At 31.6% G+C, this 25,488-nt stretch overlaps 4 protein-coding genes, 1 long non-coding RNA gene and 1 pseudogene across 13 annotated transcripts; all 6 read left to right on the top strand.

Moving 5' to 3' along the window:
* Positions 1-513: 513 nt before the first annotated feature.
* Positions 514-4,371, top strand: LOC149512682 (uncharacterized). Its single transcript, XR_016331852.1, has 3 exons — positions 514-1,091; positions 2,610-2,740; positions 2,831-4,371. It is a non-coding gene; the product is annotated as an uncharacterized LOC149512682 (long non-coding RNA).
* Positions 1,086-2,357, top strand: LOC111306837 (uncharacterized; annotated as a pseudogene).
* A 2,203-nt stretch (positions 4,372-6,574) lies between the features above and the next one.
* LOC111307164 (uncharacterized) lies at positions 6,575-8,280 on the top strand. The gene has a single exon (XM_089751308.1). It carries the CDS (start codon positions 6,954-6,956, stop codon positions 8,169-8,171), a length of 1,218 nt encoding a protein of 405 aa, XP_089607434.1. The 5' UTR covers positions 6,575-6,953; the 3' UTR covers positions 8,172-8,280.
* A 1,537-nt stretch (positions 8,281-9,817) lies between these two features.
* On the top strand, positions 9,818-14,195 carry LOC111306831 (uncharacterized). 9 transcript variants are annotated; one of them, XR_016332039.1, is made up of 4 exons: positions 9,818-11,126; positions 12,144-12,402; positions 12,504-12,686; positions 13,673-14,195. XR_016332039.1 is itself a non-coding variant. In XM_089751757.1 (2 exons), the coding sequence occupies exons 1-2, from the start codon at positions 9,956-9,958 to the stop codon at positions 12,152-12,154; spliced, it is 1,182 nt and encodes a 393-aa protein (XP_089607883.1). In that variant the 5' UTR covers positions 9,818-9,955; the 3' UTR covers positions 12,155-14,195. The 9 variants fall into 9 exon arrangements, 2 of the variants coding, with proteins under 2 accessions (XP_089607883.1, XP_089607881.1); XR_016332036.1 differs by having other exon boundaries at positions 13,350-14,195; XR_016332040.1 differs by having other exon boundaries at positions 12,504-12,701.
* Positions 12,423-16,698, top strand: LOC111306832 (uncharacterized). The gene is made up of 6 exons (XM_089751484.1): positions 12,423-12,523; positions 12,565-12,870; positions 13,084-13,351; positions 13,453-13,899; positions 13,947-14,048; positions 15,394-16,698. The coding sequence occupies exons 1-6, from the start codon at positions 12,423-12,425 to the stop codon at positions 16,585-16,587; spliced, it is 2,418 nt and encodes an 805-aa protein (XP_089607610.1). The 3' UTR covers positions 16,588-16,698.
* Positions 16,699-18,099: 1,401 nt separating this feature from the next.
* LOC149512681 (transcription termination factor MTERF15, mitochondrial-like) lies at positions 18,100-20,183 on the top strand. The gene has a single exon (XM_089751999.1). It carries the CDS (start codon positions 18,739-18,741, stop codon positions 19,390-19,392), a length of 654 nt encoding a protein of 217 aa, XP_089608125.1. The 5' UTR covers positions 18,100-18,738; the 3' UTR covers positions 19,393-20,183.
* Positions 20,184-25,488: the final 5,305 nt, after the last annotated feature.

Genomic DNA, 25,488 nt, shown 5'->3' with positions numbered 1-25,488 from the left:
ATATATTTATATGGTATTTTAAATAAAAATTATTTATAAAATATATTTTTTTTTTATTTTTATTAAAATCTTAGTTAATGACACTTAAATTTTTATATTATTTTTATAAGATTATGGTTTGATTATGATTGGCAATTCAATTCGTTCTAGTTGGGTTTCAACTTGGCTTTTTAGGGTTTTTTTTTTTTAAATCAAGTTTTGGATTGGATTGAATTTTTAAAAAAAAATTGAGGTTGAATTTTAGGTAAATTTTTTTTATTTAATTAGATATATATATATAAAATAGTTTTTTATTATTTGTTAATATTATATATATTTATATAATTTTTTTATATATTTAATATTATATTTATATTTAAAAATAATATTTTATATTAAAATAATATTTTATTAATTTTAAATTAAATTGATTATGATTTTATATAATATTAAATTTGTACGAATTTGAATATAAAATAATATTAAAAAATTATATTAAATTTAAATATTAAAAATATTAAAATTGAGTCAAATTTGATGTGAATAAAAATTTATTTTAATTCGATTCATTATTATCTTTAATTATGATATTGTGTTTTAAATTGAATATTTAAAATTATGGTAAAACATAGAGGTCCTCCCTCAATATATTGGATAGTGTTAAGCATCTGCCCTCTAAGCGAACTTGTAGGTTTAGTACAAGTAACCGTGATTAATTTCAAAAGAAACCTCCAAGTGATTAATTCACTAAAAAGCAAAACCATTGAAATTTATACGAGAATGAAGCTTTTGTTTTTAGAATACTTTTTCACAATAAAAATTTAATATTGTGCATTAAGCTTAGAAAATCTGATATAAAAGAACAGAAATGGTTGAAGTTCGTGCTTTTGATTAAAAAAAAATTTTCTGTATTTTCTTGAATTTTTGTAAATATTAAATTTTTTATCCCATTTTTACCCTAAAACTGCGTCATAAATCATAACCCTTCAGTTTAGTTTCTGGACACAACATTAGACTCCGAAAAGACCTGTCTTTCATGGTTACTGCCTGACCGGTGGGGTTTTCTTGTTGGATTTCAGAATCTGCCCATTCAAAGATGAATCCAAAAACAGGTAAATGCCTTCTGTTGTTAACTTAATTCCATTTTCCATGTCTTACTTTCTCTGCAAAACAATTCTCCATGGGAGGCAGGATGTTACAGCCCCTCAAAGTCACAAACTTTTGGGAGTAGCAGCATCTTTCACTCTCAGATACACGTCAAGCTCTTCGAATGAGTTGTCATTTACAGTTTCATACCTTAAAAATAAATGTGGGTTGTCCTTAGAATCTGCTTTAACTGCCTCTAGGTATGTTCATTTTGAAACCCCAGAAAAACCTGCCTCCGTCATTGCTTTATTCAAGAACCATGGTTTCTCAGAACTCCAAATCACCCGCCTCATCGAGAAACGGCCTGTAGTGCTTACTTCTGCTGTCAAGAAAACCCTTTTGCCTAAACTTGAGTTTTTTCGCTCTAAAGGTGTTTCAAGCCCTGACCTTGCCCAAATCTTGTGTCATAACCCAAATATTTTGGTGTCAAGCTTAGAAAAACAAATAATCCCTTCTTTTAATTTCCTTAGTAATGTGCTTAAGTCTGATGAGAAGGTTATTCGTGCTGTAAAACGTTCTCCGCGCCTTATGGGTTACAATATTAATGCCATTTTGTTACCCAATATCAATATTTTGCTGGATAATGGAGTTCCTGAATCTAATATTGTTACACCACTTTATGCATTGTCTTCAACATTGATAAAAAATCCAATTCGGTTTAAGGATATGGTAGAGGAAGCAAAGGAAATGGGATTCAATCCTTCTAGACGAATGTTTATGGTAGCTCTTTTCGCAATGAGTTCAATTAGCAAACCAACATGGAAGAGGAAGTTTGAAGTTTTTAAGAAGTTTGGTTGGTCTGAAGAAGAGGTTTTCAAAGCTTTTAGGAGGTGTCCCACTTTTATTGAGGTGTCTGAGGATAAATTTATGGTGACAATGGATTTCCTTGTGAACAAAATGGGTATTCAGTCTTCACTTATTGCCAAACGTCCCCGAATACTGTTGATGAGCTTGGAGAAAAAGATTGTTCCAAGGGGTCTGTTTGCACTAGATTTGTTGTCCAAAGGTGTTATCAAGCGCATTAACTTGCAGGCATTGTTGGAGACTTCAGATGATTTATTTATTGAGAAGTTTGTGAGCTGCTATAAGGAGGAAGCATCTGAGCTGTTAAAGCTATATCAAGAAAAGTTAAATCTTTCAAAAAACTGGAAAATGGGTGGGTACAAGCTGTAGCATTTATAGATTGTTGACATTAAAAAATTCAAAATTTTCTCGTTCCTTTGATTGAGTTGGATACTCTAATCTGAAACTTGCTTGAGTTTTGGTTAGGATTAGGAATGCCGCAAATACAATCTTTTTAGCTTTACTCTTCTGTGCCATTAGTGAAAGCTTGAAGTTGACTCTTTGTTCTGACAATTTGCTGTGGTATTATGTGTTATCTTTGTAACCAAATGCACTGTGAGACAAATTTCTCCAGTTATAATTATTGTTTGGCCTGATATCTACTTCTGTTGTTGCATATTGTCATGCCATGTCTTTGCAAGGAGCATATTTAGGAGTTTTAATATCATGCTATTCTGAAACTGCACCATCATGCTCGTGCCCCAAGTAGTTGAGTGGCTCCACGAAAAGCTTATGATCACAAGAAACCTCGTAACATTCTGTCATTTGGGTGGTAATAATACATGAATATATATATATATATATATATAATTTTTTTTGTGGCAGTTCTACAGTGTTTTGTTCTTTCTTTTTGGTTGTCCAGTGACTTGTGGGCTAGGAGATTGTAGAATGGAAGCTATATTAGATAGGTTTGGAAACCAAAAAATTCCATTATTTTCTGTCATTTGAAACATGAACTTAAGAGTTCTTTACCTTGCTAATGTTTGTGTAGCCAACCTAATGAATTTCTCAAACTTGCTTTCTTTGCTTCTGTGATGAAAAGTGCTCTGGTTGGCCGTAGGATGCCACCAGAGGGAATACCATTGAAGGCTCAAAGGACTGCATGCATGCTTAAAGTGTTGGCTTGATATCCTACAGTATGAAAATTGAATCATTCTACTCCACCATCGAAGTGGTTTAACAGCTACTAGCCTCCAACAATGGCTGGTGTAAGAAGAAAGATTAACTATGCTTTGAAATTTATAAAAAATACTTGGGATTTTGGGGCAATTTACAGAAATTCACCAGGATGGTTGATCAGCAATTCTCCAAATCCAGTTTAGTTCACTTCTCCGTCACAGCAATAAATTGCTATGTTTTATATTCTCTTTGATATTTCTATGGTTCAAAAATCGTTTACAAAACATCTTCTCTATCGACTAATAATGCTTTACAAATCTGTTTTTACCAAAAGAATGTTTGGCGAACTCTTGAGTTGTTCTACTGGAATTCAAACATGGTTCCTCGGCTTTAGCAGATTTGTGTCAGGTGATTCTGTTCTCTCGTTTCCTAAATTTCAATTCCCATGTTTTGTTTTCTGACCAAAACTTTTTTCCATGGGTGGCACGAGATCACAGCCTCCCTATCCCAAACTGCGAGACTTGTATGCAATCTTCAAAAAAAAAAAAAAAAACACACTAATCATTGTCTTTCATATTATTGTCAACTACTTCAAGTCAGCAATCTCTTACAGCCTCGTATTAGCCTCAGTAACAAACGTGGGTTGTCTCCAGAATCTGCTTTGCATGCATCCAAAAGAGTCAAATTTGAAACACCTGATAAACTCTTAATGCCTTTTTCAACAACCATGGTTTCTCAGAAACCCAAAACATTCTGTTCCAGCCGTTTACTTCTATTTAAAAAAAAGGTCAATGTATGATTCTTAAATTATATTTAAATATTTAATATAATAGTTAATTTTTAAATTTTTTTAATATTATATTTTAATTATGAATTTGATAATTAATATAATATTTATCCATAAAGTGATTAGTCGAGGCGTGGATAACGAAATATTGAACAGTAAACCCTGTCACTTTCTACCTCCCTCGTAGTCAAGCGGCACAAACAGCCCTTGCTGTTTGTAAAATATTACTTGTTCTTTGGCTTTGAATGGAAACAAAACAAGGTAATTCTTCTTAGAGCAAAGCTTTTGTTCATTAACTTTTCAGTTCAATGTTTTCTACTTTTTCTCTGTTTAACAAAGCCAAAGAAAACAACGTAAAAGAATGTCTTCTTTTGGGTATTTCGCAATTTTTTAGTGACAAGTTCTGCAACAAGTTTTGTCTTTTGAAAACATCTTTGATATTGTTTCAAAGGGAAACTAGTTTTGGATTTCAACTTAGCTCTCATTGCTTTAATTTGTGTGTTTTCTTTTTGCAGCTTTAGAAATGGAATCACAGACACTGCATCCTAGTAGTCATGAAGACTCGAATGAACATGTAGCATCTTCCATTACTGTTCCTCCGGGTTCTTCAAGAAGGTGGTCTGAAGTTTGGGAAGAGTTTGTTATGCTTGACGCAAAGGAGATATGAACAACTCCATGGAGATTCAAAAGAGAGAGCTAAATGTATACACTGTGGGAAGGTTTTAATTGGTGAGTCTCGTTCAGGTACTTCCTCTTTAAAATGTCATTTAAAGAAATGCCCTAAACGTCAAGTGCATGAATGTGAAGTAGGGCCACCAAGTAACATAGAATCAGATGTTTATCGAGAAATGATTGCTGAAAATGTAATTGAGCATGGCTATCCAGTTGAATGGGTTGAACATAGGAAACTAGGCCTTCTGTTGCTATTTAAATGAAGATTTCAAACCCATTTCTTGGAATACTTGTAAGGCTGATTGCTTGAAAGCACACATGAAAATGAAACAAATGCTTTAATCTAATTTGGCAAAAGTTACAAGTAGGATTTTTTTGACATCTAATATGTGGACTTCATGCACATCAGATGGATATCTTTGTTTGACTGCTCATTATATTGACACTGATTAGAAGTCGTGTAGCAAAATTTGGTGTTTCCGTCATGTTGCCGCACATTCTGCATAGCTTGTATGACATTGTCTATGAGTTATTGAAAGATTGAGGAACTGAAAAAAAGGTTTTTAGTATTACCTTGGACAATGCTACTAACATGAATAACATGCAACAAATGTTATGCAGTCGACTTGATCGACAAGATGCTTTGCTGTGTCATGGTCAGTTTTTACACATTCGTTGTGCTGCTTATTCATTGAATCTTGTTATTCAATATGGTTTAGAAGCGAGTAAAGAAGGCTAAATGAAAGTAAGAAATTGCGTGAAGTATGTTGAAGGATCCGAAGCTAGAAAGATTAAGTTTCGCGAATGCGTAGTTCAAGCTAGATTGAGTTATTCTGTGGGATTATGGTTGGATGTAGCAACAGATGGAACTCCACTTATTTGATGCTACAAAGGTTTCTCTACTATCTTGCTGCCTTTAAAATTTAGCCAGGGCAGATCAGACTTTCAATAATTATTTTTGAGAAGATGATGATCTTCCATGGATTGAGAAGATTTTTGCACTTTTGAAGCCTTTTAATGACATAACCACCTTATTTTCAGGAACTGAATACCCCACATCCAACTTATATTTTGAAAATGTATACCAAATTCAGAAAAAGATTGAGAAAGAACTTCTATCTGAAGATCCAATCATGAAACAAATGGCAATAAAGATGAAAAGCAAGTTGCAAATTATTGGGAGGAGCATGCTTTGGTACCATCTTTTGCAGCCATACTTGACCTTCATTTTAAGTTCCAACTGTTGCAGTTTATTTTCTCACAATTGGGTCCAGAATGTGAAAACAAGCGGTAAGGTGTTCTTGAACAAATGAAGAAGCTTTTCCAAGAGTACTGGAGTCAATTTGGCAGGCAGTCATTTGCTTTCAACAGTGATGATTTATTATAATAATTTGTTCCTATTCATTGCAGGTTGATTCTTTGTTAGCATAGGTTTAGTTTATGACGTGTTTGGATATTCATTAGCGCAGATTTAATTTATGATATATTTGAAAGCCTTTGTCCAAACAAGTATTTTATATAGAATCAATAAGGAATTTCATTAATAACTGGTTATTTTGATTTTTTGAAACAGCTTGATGAATTTAATAGATTTTTTTAATATCCAACAATCATAAATCAAACTTATCTAAATTTTATAATGCAACGGTTGATTATTCATAAATTAACTTTATTTACTTTTTTAATTTAATATAAAATATATAATTTATTGAGTGATAAATTAATTTAAATTAATTATAAAATTATGATATAATTAAATTCGAATGAATAAAATTTTGAAATCAATCGTCTCAATCTCTAATGGGGATTTTACTCATTTTTAGATTTGTTATTTTATTTTTTAATTATTTTTTCAATTAAAAATTTAATAAAATATTAAATAATAATAGAAATTCTCTTATCTCATTCCAATAAACTATTAGCTCAACCATATTGAAGTAAATTTCAGGAAGTCGATTTCAGGATTAAGTGTCTTTCTTTACCTGTTTCAAATTTTAAAATAAGTTCGAAATGAAAAATATGATACTCTAATCGCACCAATCGAAAGATTTATGATAAATTTAATCATCCACGAATATGACAAATTTTGAAAAAATGTTGGAAAAATTTTAGGCTTTTAAATGATTACTTTTTTAGCTAGAATTCTATTTTATTTTATAATCTAAAACTGGGATTTTATTACATAAATTAATTTCATAATTAGTAATAATTTCAATATATAAAGGTCACTCTGCCGGTGCCTGGTAAAACGGTGGGTTTGAAACTTTGGGTTTCATTGCAAAAAAATAAAACAGCTTTGACTTTCAAGAGTAGCCTCCTCTCCAGTCGGCCTTCAGTTGCAAAGTTGAAAGCTTTTCAGGGTGAGTTGTCTCTGTCTGAGTAGCTTAATTTATTTCAATTTTCCAAAATGTTTAATCGTCCTAGCAGAAGCATTAGTGTTTTAATTAGGCTTTCACACATTGTTATGAACAATATCTCCTCAAAACCATTCTTATTCCTCAGAGTTAGATGCATCTCAAAGACCTGTTCCGATGCATCTCAGTCTTTTACAGTCTCTTACCTCAGAAACAAACTTGGGTTCTCACCAGAATCTGCTTTGGTAGTTTCCAAGTATGTCCATTTCAAAACCCCGGATAACCCTGATAATGTGATAGCATTCTTGGAGAAACGTGGATTTTCGAAAACCCAAATCAGACAAATCATCAAGACTCGGCCAACTCTGCTGTGTTATGATGTTGAGAAAACACTGTTGCCCAAAATCCAGTTTTTCCAATCTAGAGGTGTTTCAAGCCCTGAACTTTCCAAACTCTTATATTACAACCCCAGGCTTTTATCTCGTAGCTTACAGAAACAGATTATCCCTTGTTTCAATCAGCTTAGCAATCTGCTTCAATCTGATTCCAAGGCTATTACAGCTATAAGACGCAATCCATATCTTATTCCATGTAAACTTGATGCTTATATGTTACCTAATATCAAAACTCTGAGGGATAATGGGGTGCCTGAATCAAAAATCATATCAATGTTTAATTACCACCCTAGATCTTTTGTCATGCTCCCTGATCGGTTTAAGGAGATTGTGAAGGAAGTGAAGGAAATGGGGTTCAATCCTTTGTTGCTTAAATTTCTTCTTGCTGTCATTATGTTTAGAAAAGTTAGCAAACCTGCAATGGAGAGGAAGTTTGATGTTTACAAGAAGTGGGGTTGGTCTGAACAAGAGATTTGGGAAGCTTTTCGAAAGTATCCGGGTGTTTTGGAAGCATCCAAGGAGAAGATTGCAGCAATAATGGATTTTCTAGTGAACAAAATGGGTTTTCAGTCTTTGCTCATTGCCAATCAACCAAGTATTTTTGGACGGAGCTTGGAAAAGCTGATTGTTCCAAGGGGTTTGTTTGCTCAAGATTTGTTATCAAAAGGTTTAATTAAGGACTTTAGATTGTCGGCCCTGTTTGGCACTTCAGAAAAGGTGTTCGTTCAGAAATTTGTTAACCAATATGAAGACAAAGCACCGGAGTTGTTAAAGCTGTACAAAGAAAAAATGGATCTTGCTGTAGGATACAAACATAACATAGATCAGGATAGTAGTAGGACAACAATTCTGAATTTAACATTTTTATCCAATTGAATTTGTTGATCTCAAACTTACTCATGATTGAATTAATGAGTGCAACTAGTACAATATTTTTAGCAGAATTCACTTTTGTCATCAATGAAACTCTGAACTGACTGTTTTATGTGGTTTAGTACTTATCTTGCTTGAAATGCAACTGTGAAATGAGTCTCCCTTGCAGACTTACCTATCAATGGTGTTCTTTTTCATGCAACTTTTGCTTCTTGCTTTTCGTTTGGTTAAAGTTATGAAGGTCAAATTGTCTGTTGTTTTGATGCAGCTTTGTCATTTTAGTTTTAATTACTATAATTCTGCCACCAAGTATAGGGAGAGTGGGAAATAGAGAAACTAAGGTTATATTCTTCAAGGTTTACACTGGTCTTACTGGTGTCTGGATTGAGGACAAACAACAAATCCACATAGGAGAGGAAGTTTAATTTTTATAATCAGTGTTCTAGGATTGATAGAGAGTTACCTAGCTTTTCGGATGTGTCCCTTGTATTTGACAGCATCTGAGAAAAAATTTATGGCTATAACATATTTCTTGTAAAAAAATGGAGCTCGACAAAGTCCTGTCACCATATCTTGTTCCAAGGTGACAAGAGTGCTTGGATCTCTAGTTTTTTTTTTAAAGGTTTTTGAAGGGGCTTTTCTTTCTTCTTTCAATTCTTCTGATAGCCTTTGAACCTGGTATCTCAATGGCAATGGTAAATGTATCTAGCCATCAACACCAATGGACATAGTGCTTGACAAAGTCCTGTCACCATATCTTATTCCAAGGTGATATAGTGTATGGATCCATGAGTTTTTTTTTCTAGGTTTTTGAAGGGCTTTTCTTTCTTATTTCAATTCTTCTGATAGCCTTTGAACCTGGGATCTCAATGGCAATGTTGCATGTATCTAACCATCAACACCAATGGAAGGCTAGATATAAAAAGTTTTGGATCCTACAGTGTGCATCAAATAGGCCATCAGACTAACTGTTTGGTTCAACAGTGATGCAAAATGGAGTTTCTAAGACCAGAGAACAACTTTTTTTTAATATTTGAGATTGAAAGAATTTAAACTTTAGTTATGGGAATTAAGAATTTAACATTTTACTTACAAATCATACAGCTATTGACAGTTAGAGAAAAACTTTATTTAAAAAGAAAAAAAAAAACAGACAATACTGTTGTCAAAAGCTGCCATGCCTTAAATTAACATTGGAGGCTATAGTGTCATTATAAATCAGCATTTCCATCTTCAACTGCATCTTTTTCTGCTTCCATTCCATAAAATTGTATCGAAATTTGTAATAGCTTACTTCCCGTTGTAAGAAGAACTACTCTTAGTTTGTAAGTAAATAACATGAGGTTGACATAAATAGAAGAAATTGTAATAATCAAATAAGTAAATACTTTCAACTTAAAATGATATAGTACTTAAAAGAAAAGAAATGTTTAATTTTAATGTATATAATAATAATAATAATAATATTCTCGTAAAATAGGTTCCATCGGTTGAATCGTACGTGGTTAATGTTTGTTCAAAGCTCATTTTGGCAGGCCATCGGGCCATGTACAGCTTATTGGAGCAAAAAAGCAAGTTGGGCTTGGGCACTGCACAACACAAACAAAGCCCCTGGCTTCTATACAATAAAAGACACTAGAATCCGGTAGGGAAATTCCATTTTAGGAGGTTTTTGGAGATTTACCCGGATCTCAGCTTAGTTTTCCCATTCTCTGCTGGAAACCAGATTCTTTCTCTTCAGGGGACAGATTTTCTTCAAAACAAGAGGTGAGTAAGGGAGACTTACTATGTTTTATTTTCTCTATAGAACTAGTTTTCTTCATGGGAGGCAAACAATCACAGCCTCTAAAAGTTACAGACTTTTTGAGGATAACCCATCAGTCTTTAAACCATTAAGTAGTCTTAGATTCATCTCCACAACCTCAAATCAGTACTCATTCACTGTTTCATACCTCATAAACAAATTTGGGTTTTCTCCAGAGTCAGCTTCCTTGGCTTCAAAGTGTGTCCATTTTGAAACCCCTGAAAAACCTGACTCTTTCATTGCTTTTTTGGAAAAGCATGGCTTTTCCAAAACCCAAATCACAAACCTCATCAAAAGACAGCCAAAACTGCTTGTATGTGATACCGAGAAAACCCTTTTGCCCAAACTGGAGTTTCTTTACACTGCAGGTTTTTCAAGGCTTGACCTTGCCAAACTCTTGACTAATTACCCAGCACTTTGGAGAACTAGTTTAGAGAAACAAATTATCCCTTCATTTAATTTTCTAAGGAACCTGTTTCAATCCAATGACAAGACCATGAAAACTACAAAACGGTTTCCCGGTATTCTTTCGTATAATTTTGAGTCGATTCTGTTTCCAAATATGAATATTTTGAGAGGAAATGGAGTCCCTGAATCAAATATTGTCACAATGCTTCAGCGTCAGCCTAGAGTATTTTGTCTTAAACCAACCCGGCTTAAGGAGATTGTGGAGGAAGTCAAAAGAATGGGGTTCGATTCTTCGAGAATGAAGTTTGTCGAAGCGGTTTTTGCATGGATATCAATGAGCAAATCCACACTAGAGAATAAGTTTGATGTTTATAGGAGATGGGGTTGGTCTGACCAAGAGATTCTTGAAGCTTTTCAAAAGCGTCCTTTGTGTATTACAGTTTCTGAAGACAAGATCATGGCTATAATGGATTTTCTTGTGAACAAAATGGGCATCAATTCTATTCTTGTTGCCAAACAACCGGGTATTCTTTGTCGGAGCTTTGAGAAGATTATTGTTCCTAGGGCTCTGATTGCTCATGAATTGTCATCACAAGGTTTAATTAATGACATAAAATTGTCTGTATTATTTCAAACAACAGAGAAGGTCTTCCTTGGGATGTTTGTTAACCGTCATGCAAACAAAGCACCAGAGCTCTTGAAACTATATGAAGAAAAACTGAATATTTCAAGAAACAAAATGAAAGGTGAGTTAATATAGACTGCAGCCTTAGTGTTTTTTAGGATGTGCACATTAAGACTCAGAATTATTTTTGGTGCATTCAGATTTTCCATGTCATGTTACCCTGTTTCAGATAATTGTTTTGATCCGAAAGTTGTTTTAGGTGAAATTGGAAAATGCAGCATCCAAGTTTTTTAGCTGTTTTCTTTTCTGCCATGGATGAAGCTTAAGCTCAACATTCTGCTGTCTCTCTACTCTGCTGTTTTACTTAGTCTTGTGGGTTTTAAGTGCCATATTGAAATGAGTTTCATTTGCCTACCTTGTTAATCTTGCTGTCTCTAAGTGCAAGTGTGAAATGAGTTTCATTTGCAACCATATCAGTATCCTTGTTTTTGCTGCATCCACACTATCTTGTTAATCATTTGTTAAAGAGTTGTGAAGCTCAATGACCTATTGCTGGACCTCATGGCTTTTGATCTTTCATTATGGAACAAGTAGGCTCATATAGCCGTTGGACAAAACTTTGGTTGTGCAATGCAGCAAAATGGAGTCTCCAAGACTGGAGAGTAACTGTTGTGAACAGCAACTTTGTCTTGAATTTGTTTATATTTTTCAACTGCATTTGTTTTCACTCAAATTTGTCAAGAAAATTGAATCAGTAGTTTGATTAGCGAAATTAAATGGAGTAGTAATTCATTGGATATTTTTATTTGTAGTTTATGTAAAAATAAATAAATTTATCTACTATTTTAAAGTGTCAAATTAAAGTTTTAACAAGATTAAATTCAATTTATTGGAATAAAAAGTTGTTAATTGAGCTGGGCTCTAGGCAAAGTAAAATGCATAATCCAAGCAAATGCGTAATTGTAATAATCAAATAAGTAAATTCTTAAAAATTAAAATGATATAGTACTTAAAAGAAGGGAAATGTTTAATTTTAATGTATATAATAATAATGATAATAGTAATAATAATATGCTGGAAAAATAGATATCCATCAGCTGAATGGCACTCGGTTAACATCTTTAAATGCTTGTTCAAGGCTCATTTTGATGTGCTCATAAAAACTTGTCGTTTACTCTACCGTATTGGAGCATAAAAGCAAGTTGAGGTTGGACGTAGCCCAACACAAACAAAGCCCTCGGCTTCCATACAAGACAAGAAAAGATAGTAGAATACGGTAGGGAAATTCCATAATAAGAGGTTTTTGGAGGTTTACCCGGATCCCAGCACAGTTTTCTCATTTTCTGCTGGAATCCAGATTCTCTATTTCAGGGGACAGACTTTCTTCAAAACAAGAGGTGAGTAAGGAAGACTTCCTATGTTTTATTTTCTCTGTAGAACTAGTTTTCTTCATGGGAGGCAAACAATCACAGCCTCTCAAAGTTATAGACTTTTTCAGGATAACCCATCAGTGAACATGTAGCATCTTCCATTACTGTTCCTCCTGCTTCTTCAAGAAGGTGGTCTGAAGTTTGGGTAGAGTTTGTTATGCTTGACCCCGATGAACAATGGAGATATGAACAACTCCATGGAGATTCAAAAGAGAGAGCTAAATGTATACACTGTGGGAAGGTTTTAATTGGTGAGTCTCGTTCAGGTACTTCCTCTTTAAAATGTCATTTAAAGAAATGCCCTAAACGTCATGTGCATGAATGTGATGTAGGGCCACCGAGTAACATAGAATCAGATGTTTATCGAGAAATGATTGCTGAAAATGTAATTGAGCATGGCTATCCATTTGAATGGGTTGAACATAGGAAAACTAGGCCTTCTGTTGCTATTTAAATGAAGATTTCAAACCCATTTCTTGGAATACTTGTAAGGCTGATTGCTTGAAAGCACACATGAAAATGAAACAAATGCTTTAATCTAATTTCGAAAAAGTTACAAGTAGGATTTTTTTGACATCTAATATGTGGACTTCATGCACATCAGATGGATATCTTTGATTGACTGCTCATTATATTGACACTGATTAGAAGTCGTGTAGCAAAATTTTGTGTTTCCGTCATGTTGCCGCACATTCTGCATAGCTTGTATGACATTGTCTATGAGTTATTGAAAGATTGGGGAACTGAAAAAAAGGTTTTTAGTATTACCTTTGACAATGCTACTAATATGAATAACGTGCAACAAATGTTATGCTGTCGACTTGATCGACAAGATGCTTTGCTTTGTCATGGTCAGATTTTACACATTCGTTGTGCTGCTTATTTATTGAATCTTGTTATTCAATATGGTTTAGAAGTGATTAAAGAAGGCTAAATGAAAGTAAGAAATTGCGTGAAGTATGTTGAAGGATCCGAAGCTAGAAAGATTAAGTTTCGCAATTGCGTAGTTCGAGCTAGATTGAGTTATTCTGTGGGATTATGGTAGGATGTAGCAACAGATGGAACTCCACTTATTTGATGCTACGAAGGTTTCTCTACTATCTTGCTGCCTTTAAAAATTTAGCCTGGGCAGATCAGACTTTCAATAATTATTTTTCAGAAGATGATGATCTTCCATGGATTGAGAAGATTTTTGCACTTTTGAAGCCTTTTAATGACATAACCACCTTATTTTCAGGAACTGAATACCCCACATCCAACTTATATTTTGAAAATGTAAACCAAATTCAGAAAAAGATTGAGAAAGAACTTCTATCTGAAGATCCAATCATGAAACAAATGGCAATAAAGATGAAAAGCAAGTTGCAAATTATTGGGAGGAACATGCTTTGGTACCATCTTTTGCAGCCATACTTGACCCTCATTTTAAGTTCCAACTGTTGCAGTTTATTTTCTCACAATTGGGTCCAGAATATGAAAACAAGCGGTAAGGTGTTCTTGAACAAATGAAGAAGCTTTTCCAAGAGTACTGGAGTCAATTTGGCAGGCAGTCATTTGCTTTCAACGGTGATGATAAAGGAGCTAGTCAAAGAGTAATTTATCAAGATATGAGAGTAAGTGTAATATTTGTCTAGATCTTTTATTAAACTTTTAGTTTTTTTTTCACTTTTTATTTAATTGTGTACATTTGTTATCAATATCAAAATATGATATGTGATGTGACTTTGTTTATTTTGTTAATATAAGCATTTTGTTAATTTGATTCTCGATCTAATTCAAATAAATCAGAGTTGGATATATAGTTTATTAATCATTTTAATACGTATGATTGTATATAGTTTTTGACTCTATAATATGAAGTTCTCTTCAATTTCAGTGTTTGCTTGCTCCCTTTGAACTTGAAACACCAACTTGTTTTGATAATTTATGCTACTTAGAACTTTAAAACATCAACTTATTTTGATGATTTATTATAGTAATTTATTCTTATTCATTGCAGGTTGATTATTCATTAGCATAGGTTTAGTTTATGATGTGTTTGAATATTCATTAGCACAGATTTAATTTATGATATATTTGAAAGCCTTTGTCCAAACAAGTATTTTATATAAAATCAGCAAGAAATTTTATTAATAGCTGATTATTTTGATTTTTTAAAACAGCTTAATAAATTTAATAGATTTTTTAATATCCAACGATTATAAATCGAATCTATCTAATTTTTATAATGCAACAGTTGATTATTCATAAATTAGCTTTACTTATTTTTTTAATTTAACATAAAATATATAATTTATCGAACGATAAATTAATTTAAATTAATTATAAAATTATGATACAATTAAATTCGAATGAATAAAATATTGAAATTAATCGCCCCAATCTCTAATGAGGATTTTTCTCATTTTTTATTTTCTAATTATTTTTTCAATTAAAAATTTAATAAAATATTAAATAATAATAGAAATTCTCTTATCTCATTCCAATAAACTATTAGCTCAACCATATTGAAGTCAATTCCAGGAAGTCGATTTCAGGATTAAGTGTCTTTTTTTACCTGTTTCAAATTTTAAAATAAGTTCGAAATGAAAAATATGATACTCTAATCGCACCAATCGAAAGATTTATGATAAATTTAATCATCCACGAATATGACAAATTTTGAAAAAATGTTGGAAAAATTTTAGGCTTTTAAATGATTACTTTTTTAGCTAGAATTCTATTTTATTTTATAATCTAAAACTGGGATTTTATTACATAAATTAATTTCATAATTAGTAATAATTTCAATATATAAAGGTCACTCTGCCGGTGCCAGGTAAAACGGTGGGTTTGAAACTTTGGGTTTCATTGCAAAAAAATAAAACAGCTTTGACTTTCAAGAGTAGCCTCCTCTCCAGTCGGCCTTCAGTTGCAAAGTTGAAAGCTTTTCAGGGTGAGTTGTCTCTGTCTGAGTAGCTTCATTTGTTTCAATTTTCCAAAATGTTTAATCGTCCTAGCAGAAGCATTAGTGTTTTAATTAGGCTTTCACACATTGTTATGAACAATATCTCCTCAAAACCATTCTTATTCCTCAGAGTTAGGTGCATCTCAAAGACCTGTTCCGATGCATCTCAGTCTTTTACAGTCTCTTACCTCATAAACAAACTTGGGTTCTCACCAGAATCTGCTTTGGTAGTTTCCAAGTATGTCCATTTCAAAACCCCGGATAACCCTGATAATGTGATAGCATTCTTGGAGAAACGTGGATTTTCGAAAACCCAAATCAGACAAATCATCAAGACTCGGCCAACTCTGCTGTGTTATGATGTTGAGAAAACACTGTTGCCCAAAATCCAGTTTTTCCAATCTAGAGGTGTTTCAAGCCCTGAACTTTCCAAACTCTTATATTACAACCCCAGGCTTTTATCTCGTAGCTTACAGAAACAGATTATCCCTTGTTTCAATCAGCTTAGCAATCTGCTTCAATCTGATTCCAAGGCTATTACAGCTATAAGACGCAACCCATATCTTATTCCATGTAAATTTGATGCTTATATGTTACCTAATATCAAAACTCTGAGGGATAATGGGGTGCCTGAATCAAAAATCATATCAATGTTTAATTACCACCCTAGATCTTTTGTCATGCACCCTGATCGGTTTAAGGAGATTGTGAAGGAAGTGAAGGAAATGGGGTTCAATCCTTTGTTGCTTAAATTTCTACTTGCTGTCATTATGTTTAGAAAAGTTAGCAAACCTGCAATGGAGAGGAAGTTTGATGTTTACAAGAAGTGGGGTTGGTCTGAACAAGAGATTTGGGAAGCTTTTCGAAAGTATCCGGGTGTTTTGGAAGCATCCAAGGAGAAGATTGCAGCAATAATGGATTTTCTAGTGAACAAAATGGGTTTTCAGTCTTTGCTCATTGCCAATCAACCAAGTGTTTTTCGACGGAGCTTGGAAAAGCTGATTGTTCCAAGGGGTTTGTTTGCTCAAGATTTGTTATCAAAAGGTTTAGTTAAGGACTTTAGATTGTCGGCCCTATTTGGCACTTCAGAAAAGGTGTTCGTTCAGAAATTTGTTAACCAATATGAAGACAAAGCACCGGAGTTGTTAAAGCTGTACAAAGAAAAAATGGATCTTGCTGTAGGATACAAACATAGATCAGGATAGTAGTAGGACAACATTTCTGAATTTAACATTTTTATCCAATTGAATTTGTTGATCTCAAACTTACTCGTGATTGAATTAATGAGTGCAACTAGTACAATATTTTCAGCAGAATTCACTTTTGTCATCAATGAAACTCTGAACTGACTGTTTTATGTGGTTTAGTACTTATCTTGCTTGAAATGCAACTGTGAAATGAGTCTCCCTTGCAGACTTACCTATCAATGGTGTTCTTTTTCATGCAACTTTTGCTTCTTGCTTTTCGTTTGGTTAAAGTTATGAAGGTCAAATTGTCTGTTGTTTTGATGCAGCTTTGTCATTGTAGTTTTAATTACTATAATTCTGCCACCAAGTATAGGGAGAGTGGGAAATAGAGAAAATAAGGTTATATTCTTCAAGGTTTACACTGGTCTTACTGGTGTCTGGATTGAGGACAAACAGCAAATCCACATAGGAGAGGAAGTTTAATGTTTATAATCAGTGTTCTTGGGATTAATAGAGAGTTACCTAGCTTTTCGGATGTGTCCCTTGTATTTGACAGCATCTGAGAAAAAATTTATGGCTATAACATATTTCTTGTAAAAAAATGGAGCTTGACAAAGTCCTGTCACCATATCTTGTTCCAAGGTGACAAGAGTGCTTGGATCTCTAGTTTTTTTTTTAGAGGTTTTTGAAGGGGCTTTTCTTTCTTCTTTCAATTCTTCTGATAGCCTTTGAACCTGGTATCTCAATGTCAACGTTGCATGTATCTAGCCATCAACACCAATGGAAGGCTAGATCTCAAAAGTTTTGGATCCGACAGTTTGCATCAAATAGGCCATCAGACTAACTGTTTGGTTGAACAGTGATGCATAATGGAGCTTCTAAGACCAGAGAACAACTTTTTTTAATATTTGAGATTGGCAGAATTTAAATTTTAGTTATGGGAATTAGGAATTTAACATTTTACTTACTAATCATACAGTTATTGACAGTCAGAGAAAAACCTTATTTAGAAAAAAAAAAACAGAGAACACTATTGTCAAAAGCAGCCGTGCCTTGAATTAACATTGGAGGCTATAGTGTCATTGCAAATTAGCATTACCATCTTCAACTGCATCTTTTTCCGCTTTCATTCCATAAAATTGTATTCAAATTTGTAATAGCTTACTTCCCATTGTAAGAAGAGCTACTCCTAGTTTATAAGTAAATAACATGAGATTGACTAAATAGAAGAAATTGTAATTATCAAATAAGTAAATTCTTTCAAATTAAAATGATATAGTACTTTAAAGAAAAGCAATGTTTAATTTTAATGTATATAATAATAATAATAATAATATTCTCGTAAAAAAAGGTTCCATCGGTTGAATCGTACTCGGTTAATGTTTGTTCAAAGCTCATTTTGGCAGGCCATCCGGCCATGTACAGCTTATTGGAGCAAAAAAGCAAGTTGGGCTTGGGCACCGCACAACACAAACAAAGCCCCTGGCTTCTATACAATAAAAGACACGAGAATCCGGTATGGAAATTCTATTTTAAGAGGTTTTGGGAGACTTACCCGGATCTCAGCTCAGTTTTCCCGTTCTCTGCTGGAAACCAGATTCTCTCTCTTCAGGGGACAGATTTTCTTCAAAACAAGAGGTGAGTAAGGAAGACTTACTATGTTTTATTTCTCAGTAGAGCTAGTTTTCTTCATGGGAGGCAAACAATCGCAGCCTCTCAAAGTTACAGACTTTTTCAGGATAACCCATCAGTCTTTAAACTATCAAGTAGTCTTAGATTCATCTCGACATCCTCAAATCAGCACTCATTCACGGTTTCATACCTCATAAACAAATTTGGGTTTTCTCCAGAATCAGCTTTCTCGGCTTCAAAGTATGTCCATTTCGAAACCCCTGAAAAAGCTGACTATTTCATTGCTTTTTCTGAAAAGCATGGCTTTTCCAAAACCCAAATCACAAAACTCATCAAAAGATGGCCAAACGTGCTTGTGTATGATACCGAGAAAACCTTTTGCCCAAACTAGAGTTTCTTTCCTCTGTAGGTTTTTCAAGGCCTGACCTTGCCAAACTCTTGACTAATTTCCCTGCACTTTTGAGCTCTAGTCTAGAGAAAAAAATTATCCCTTCATTTAATTTTCTAAGGTGCCTGTTTCAATCCAATGACAAGACCATGAAAGCTACAAAACGGTTTCCCGGTATTCTTGTGTATGATTTTGAGTCGTTTCTGTTTCCAAATATGAATATTTTGAGAGGAAATGGAGTCCCTGAATCAAATATTGTTACAATGCTTCACCATCAGCCTAAAACATTTTGTCATAATCCAACCCGGCTTAAGGGGATTGTGGAGGAAGTCAAAAGAATGGGGTTCGATTCTTCGAAAATGAAGTTCGTCGAAGCGGTTATTGCAGGGAGATCAATGAGCAAATCCACTCTAGAAAATAAGTTTGATGTTTATAGGAGATGGGGTTGGTCTGACCAAGAGATTCGTGAAGCTTTTCAAAATCATTTCTTGTGTATTACAGTTTCTAAAGACAAGATCATGGCCATAATGGATTTTCTTGTGAACAAAATTGGCTTCAATTCTATTCTTGTTGCCAAACAACCGGGTATTCTTTGTCGGAGCTTTGAGAAGATGATTGTTCCTAGGGCTCTGATTGCTCATGAATTGTTATCACAAGGTTTAAGTAATGACATAAAATTATCTGTATTATTTACAACAACAGAGAAGGACTTCCTTGGGATGTTTGTTAACCGTCACGCAAACAAAGCACCAGAGCTCTTGAAACTATATGAAGAAAAACTGAACATTTCAAGAAAAAAATGAAAGGTGAGTTAATATAGACTGCAGCCTTAGTATTTTTTAGGATGTGCACATTAAGACTCCGAATTATTTTTGGTGTATTCAGGTTTTCCATGTCTTGTTACCCTGTTTCAGATAATTGTTTTGATCCAAAACTTGTTTTAGTTGAAATTGGAAGATGCAGCATCCATGTTTTTTAGCTGTTTTCTTTTCTGCCATGGATGAAGCTTAAGCTCAACATTCTGCTCTCTCTCTACTCTGCTGTTTTACTTAGTCTTGTGGGTTTTAAGTGCCATATTGAAATGAGTTTCATTTGCCTGCCTTGTTAATCTTGCTGTCTCTAAGGGCAAGTGTGAAATGAGTTTCATTTGCAGCTATATCAGTATCCTTGTTTTTGCTGCATCTACACAATCTTGTTAATCATTTGTTAAAGAGTTGTGAAGCTCAATGACCTATTGCTTGGACATCATGGCATTTGATCTTTCATTATGGAACAAGTAGGCTCATCTAGCCGTTGGACAAAACTTTGGTTGTGCAATGCAGCAAAATGGAGTCTCCAAGACTGGAGAGTAACTGTTGTGAGCAGCAACTTTGTCTTAAATTTGTTTATATTTTTCAACTGCATTTGTTTTCACTCAAATTTCTCGAGAAATTTGAATCAATAGCTTGATTAGCGAGGTTAAATGGAGTAGTAATTCATTGGATATTTTAATTTGTAGTTTATGTAAAAAAAAAAAAATTATCTATTATTTTAAAGTGTCATTGTAAAATTTTATCAAAATTAAATTCAATTTATTGGAACTAGTTTTTGACTACATGCTTTGCATGTGATAGTCAATTAAAATATAATATAACATTAATTTAATTTTAATAATTTTATATAATAAAATTAAATTAATCATTAATAAATTTTAAAATTTTAAAATATATATATATATATAAAAACTAAAAAAAAAGTTCCATAAAAAATAAATATCTAATATTTCTTTATTTGGATCTTTTTATTGAGAAACTTGTTTTTGAAGTTTTTTAGTATAAGGTCATCATCTTCATCCTCTTCATTTTTATTTTTGTTTTCATTTTGTTTCTTTAGAGGATTATTTTTTATTATAATAAAATTGGATTGAATTTTTTTTTTTTTTTTTGCTTTTTGCTTTTTCACGAGCTTTAATTTTTTTTTCTTTGTTGGTGAATCTTTATCTTCAATTTTATATATTTTCAAGACAATCAATCCTCGTTTAATTCAATCAAACTCTTGCTTTTGATCTATTTGTACTGAAAATTTTAAATTCCTTATTTAGACTTAAAACCAGATTGTTGTAATAATCATGTTTTGCTTTTTTCTTTGTTTCTTCTTGCAATTAAATAATAATAATATTATAAATAATATTTTATATTAAATTAAATGACAATTATGTAAATAATAATTCATTATCTTATCATTTACGTATTAGAGATATTTTGAAATTTCATAACTAATGAGAGTTTTTGCACCATGTTTGGTTGATATAAAATATTTTGCTTTCACCTAAAAATATATAATCAAAATTAGTCATATATATTATATAAATATCAATATGGCAATATTAACAATTATTTAACTTTTATTGATATTGATACTTGAGATTATCTTTATCATTTTTGTATTGAATTCATCAACATACTCATTTTTTGTTGCAAGAATTGCATGTTCCATCATATATTTTTTAGATCTGGCATTTTCTATAAGAAAATGAAAGATGTTGTCAATCAACTTTTTATTTAAAATGTTATCATTCTCGTATTTTATCACCATTTTCTTTGGAAGAAGAATTAAGTTATTACTTATTATAGGTTCAATATCATTTCCTATTTGAAGCAAAAACTCACTGAAGCTATCATCTAATTTTGCTCTCATATTTCTTGTCAATTTCAATTTTTTCATTTTACTTTATAAATAAGACTTTGGAAAATTAACATTAACTATTTTTGCTCTTGTACCATGAGAAACAACATGTAACACTTGATGAAAATCTCCCTCAATTTAAAAAATCATTTTCATAAGTAAATTTTTTTGACACTATGATAATAATGATAAATGCTAAGAATATAATTTTGATTTTAGTATAATATAAGCAAAATTTGGTAACTTTTTATATAATATTGATTTTGATAATTTTTTATAAAATTTTGGTAATATTTGACACAAATTTAATAACTTTCAGTATTAGTTTTGTAATTTATGACATAATTTTGATAACCATTGATAAAATTTTAGTAATTTGTTGATGTAAATTTACTAATTAACTTTTTGATAACTTATGATATACTTTTAGTAATTATTAATAAAATCTATGTCATTATATTTTAACAATTGATTTTCAAAGAAAAGCGTAGGTTCGATTCTAGTTTAAGATAATTTTTTTTTATATATAATAACATTATTGATTCAATCAAATTTATAATTTTGTTCGCTAAACTTTTTATTTAATTGGTTCTAGTGAATAGGTTCGTAGTATATTTATTCTAGTTTTTCAAGATAAAATTTCTAATTTTGTTTCTGCTAGAAATAAATGTTCAATTCTTACCAATTTTAAGTATAAAAAAAATTATCAGTGATTGACAATTAAATTATTATTTATTATTATTATGTTATCAGTGAGTTACTATTAATTTATTAATTATATTATAACATTCTAATTTTCTATCGAGAGATTTTGTAGATCTGTTAAGATATGTAAGTGGAGGTTTAAATCTAAATTTACAATGCGTCTTTTGTGGGATAAAACTGTGAGACCGTCGGACAATACGTCAAAAGTTGGGTGAGGGTTTTCACAACTATATCAGAGCGGTCACCAATCGGAGGAAAATTAAGTGTTATACCGTGAAAGTCATTTCTAGAATCCTGCAAGAGCTAAGTACTATACGGTATAAGCCATCTCTAGAATATCAATGTCTGGTGTGATCCTGTGATATGTGTGTATTTTATGTTAGCCTTGTCCAACATTTGATATGATTCAGTGAATCTGTATACTTTGTGCTAGGCTTAACGGGGATATCAAGTTTTAATGAGGAAAGTTTGTAATACCCAAATCTTATATCAAAAAATTCTATGGATCTACTAAGATATATAAGTAAATGCTTAAATATAAACTTGTAAGATATTTTTTATGGAATAAAATCATGAGACATTCAGGTCAAAGCGAATAATGCTTCACAAATTTGGTGCAGATCTCCACAGATATACTGCTAAAACATCAATAATTTACTATTAAATTAACATTGATTTACTACTAAGTTATGAATAATTTACTCTTAAATTATTAATGATTTAGTTTTAGTTTAATAGTTTAATTGTAAGTTACTTGATCAGTAGATGCACAATTATAAATTCATTGATCTAAATTAACATTTATTGCAATACGAATTTCAAAATCTTCAAAAAAACACATATCCTTTAATCTCCATAAGACTTAGATATAAAGATTTTCTTCTAGAATTTTTATGAGTATCTTCACAACTTTTGTACTTAAATTTTTATTTTTTTGCATTTTCATTCTATTTTGAAGTTCATTATCTGTATCATAAAAGTATAGTTGAAAATAACATAAATTATTTTCTTCTGTAACTAATGTTGGAATATCATGATATATTTTCCCTTGTGCTCGAAGGTGTAAATACCTTGTCTTGAAGATGCAAGATCCTTATCTAACCCAACCTAACTCTAAAATATGTGAATGTTTATATTATTGCAAGATTTAATGTGCTTTCGAAATTCAATGGCTTTTTCAATTTGAGATGCAAAAGGATGATATAATTATTCCAGAACAGAAGTGGTAGCTAAGTTCACTTGGCCAGTTTAACAACAAAATGATGGAGGCTCGTATTGAAACTTTTTAACACCACAATAATTACAACATAGAATATTATTCAATTGATGTAATAAAAAAAGCGAAGAAGTGTATAATATTTTTCTTAATAAAATAATTTCATATTAATTCTAAAGAAAATTGAAATAAATACAATTGTATATTTTTCATTTAAAAATTATATAAAACAAACCTTGTTTGTTATATGGAGAAGATAAAGTTATGTATAACCAGTCATTCTTTCACTTTCTTTGCTTAGGATAATCTTCCATTAGTGTTTTCATTGATTAACTTATGTTATTTGAAAAAATTGTTATGCATAAATTTTTATTATATATAAATATTAAAATACATAATTTTAAAAAATAAAATAAAATAAATTTCTAACCTTGATATCTTGTCATGTTCCAATGAATTTTGTTTCACCTTAAAAGAATTCATCGATGCATAACTTTTTTTCTTGATTTTTGGTCAAATTTGATGCAAGAAATCCCAAGCAATCAATAGATAATTTTGCAATGGAGATGAACCAACCATTTGTTTGCAAAGAAAAGAAGATTTTTTACACAAAAAAAATAGGAAAACAAATATGCATAAGTTTAGCACAAAAAATCACATAAAAGTTTTCATTTAAAAAATACTGTTTGATGTCTAACTTTATCTAAACGTTTTAATGATAATGACATTATGCATATTCTTATAATTGTAAATAATCAATTTAGATCATCACTAAGCATTTTTAGAACTTATATATACTTATGTTCTTGAGCTAACAGGGCAGACATTTTATTTATAAGAAGAAAAATGTACTCTTTAATAACTTTGAATGATACTAAATCTATTGATTAAGGATGTAAAAATATAAAACTTTTTTAGTTTAGTACTTATCAAGCAACATACTTAGTATTAAATATCTTTCAATGACTGTTAATTTAACAACATTTACATATGGCATGCATGAATGTGAACTTATGCATGCATCTCTAATAGATGTCTGATATAAGTCATAGATGTTTTGTGCATCAACAATGTCATTTTTAATCCTTAAAAGAATACGTTGTTTGTATTTGTTTAAGGAAACATTGCAAAGAGCTAGAGAGTTGGTTCATTTTAAAGGATTTTCAAATTATGAGTATCTGCGAAGGACATTAGTTAAGGAATTTCAATAGATGGAGTTTAGGTACTTCTACTTTTTATTGCCCTCATCATGCAATCAGTAAATACTATTAATAAAGATTTTATCATGGAGGAAACATACATAATGTTCTGCTAACTCCTAAATATGTATAGGAATTATGTAAATGTAAATATAAATGATTGATTATTGAAGCAAAACTTTATGTGAATGATTATTGCTTAAAAAAAAAAAGGGTTTTCATAGGAATCAAACTAATATATATGATTTAGCCTTCTATCTTCATTTCATTTGCATTGCTTTTCTGTTTTATTTCACTAGCATCTATGTCTTTAAGTCTTCCTATGTCAATAACATACTACAAGGTAGCCCCCTCCAAGCCTTTCCCTCTTTTTCAATCTCTAATCATGGCACACATTCCTTAATTTTCATATTTAAATGAAAGTTGTAAATACTACATATCTTGTATTATCATTTTTAACATTAGTAGCAATTTAGGTTTGTATCTTGTTTAATTATTTTATGTTAAAATGTTTTTTTTTTTTTTTTTTGTGTAAGATGGCTCCACAATTATATCATTTTATTCGACTTGTGAACATGGGTTTATTGATTATATTTCTTTCCAAATACTTGGTGACTTTTCTTTAAACATTGCTAATTGTATAGGCATATCAAAGGGATTCATGGATAGTTTGAGCAATAGTACTAAGGTGTTAGATTCTTTGGAATCTATTTTGCTTTATGTTCTTGATGGTTATCATTGTATGGATCTATTTTTATATAATGTGAAAACTATCTCTTATTTTTCTTTGAATCTAACAAAAAAAAAAATCAAAGTGTTTTTGGTTATTTAATGATTCAGTCTTCACTTTTTTGTTTGTGTTTTTAGGATGTTTTCTAACTCAATTGATCTTTTAAAAAAAAAATCTAAAATAGGAAAGACAAATTGTTTTGTTATTAAATGAAATAATTGCATCTGAAAGCTCTGAAGAATCATCTATGATGATCATCCAAGCTAATGATCTCCTATTTATGTCTATTTCAAGATCAACTTCTATAAACCTTTAAAACTTAAGTCAGCTATAGGTAAATGTCTCTTCTGGCATATCCCAACCATGTTTTTTGGACTAAATAATT

This window comes from Durio zibethinus, chromosome 22 (assembly GCF_047325235.1).
Source record: "Durio zibethinus cultivar Kanyao isolate XHJ-2024 chromosome 22, ASM4732523v1, whole genome shotgun sequence".
Taxonomy (NCBI): Eukaryota; Viridiplantae; Streptophyta; class Magnoliopsida; order Malvales; family Malvaceae; genus Durio; species Durio zibethinus.
This window is presented reverse-complemented; position numbering and strand designations above follow the sequence as displayed.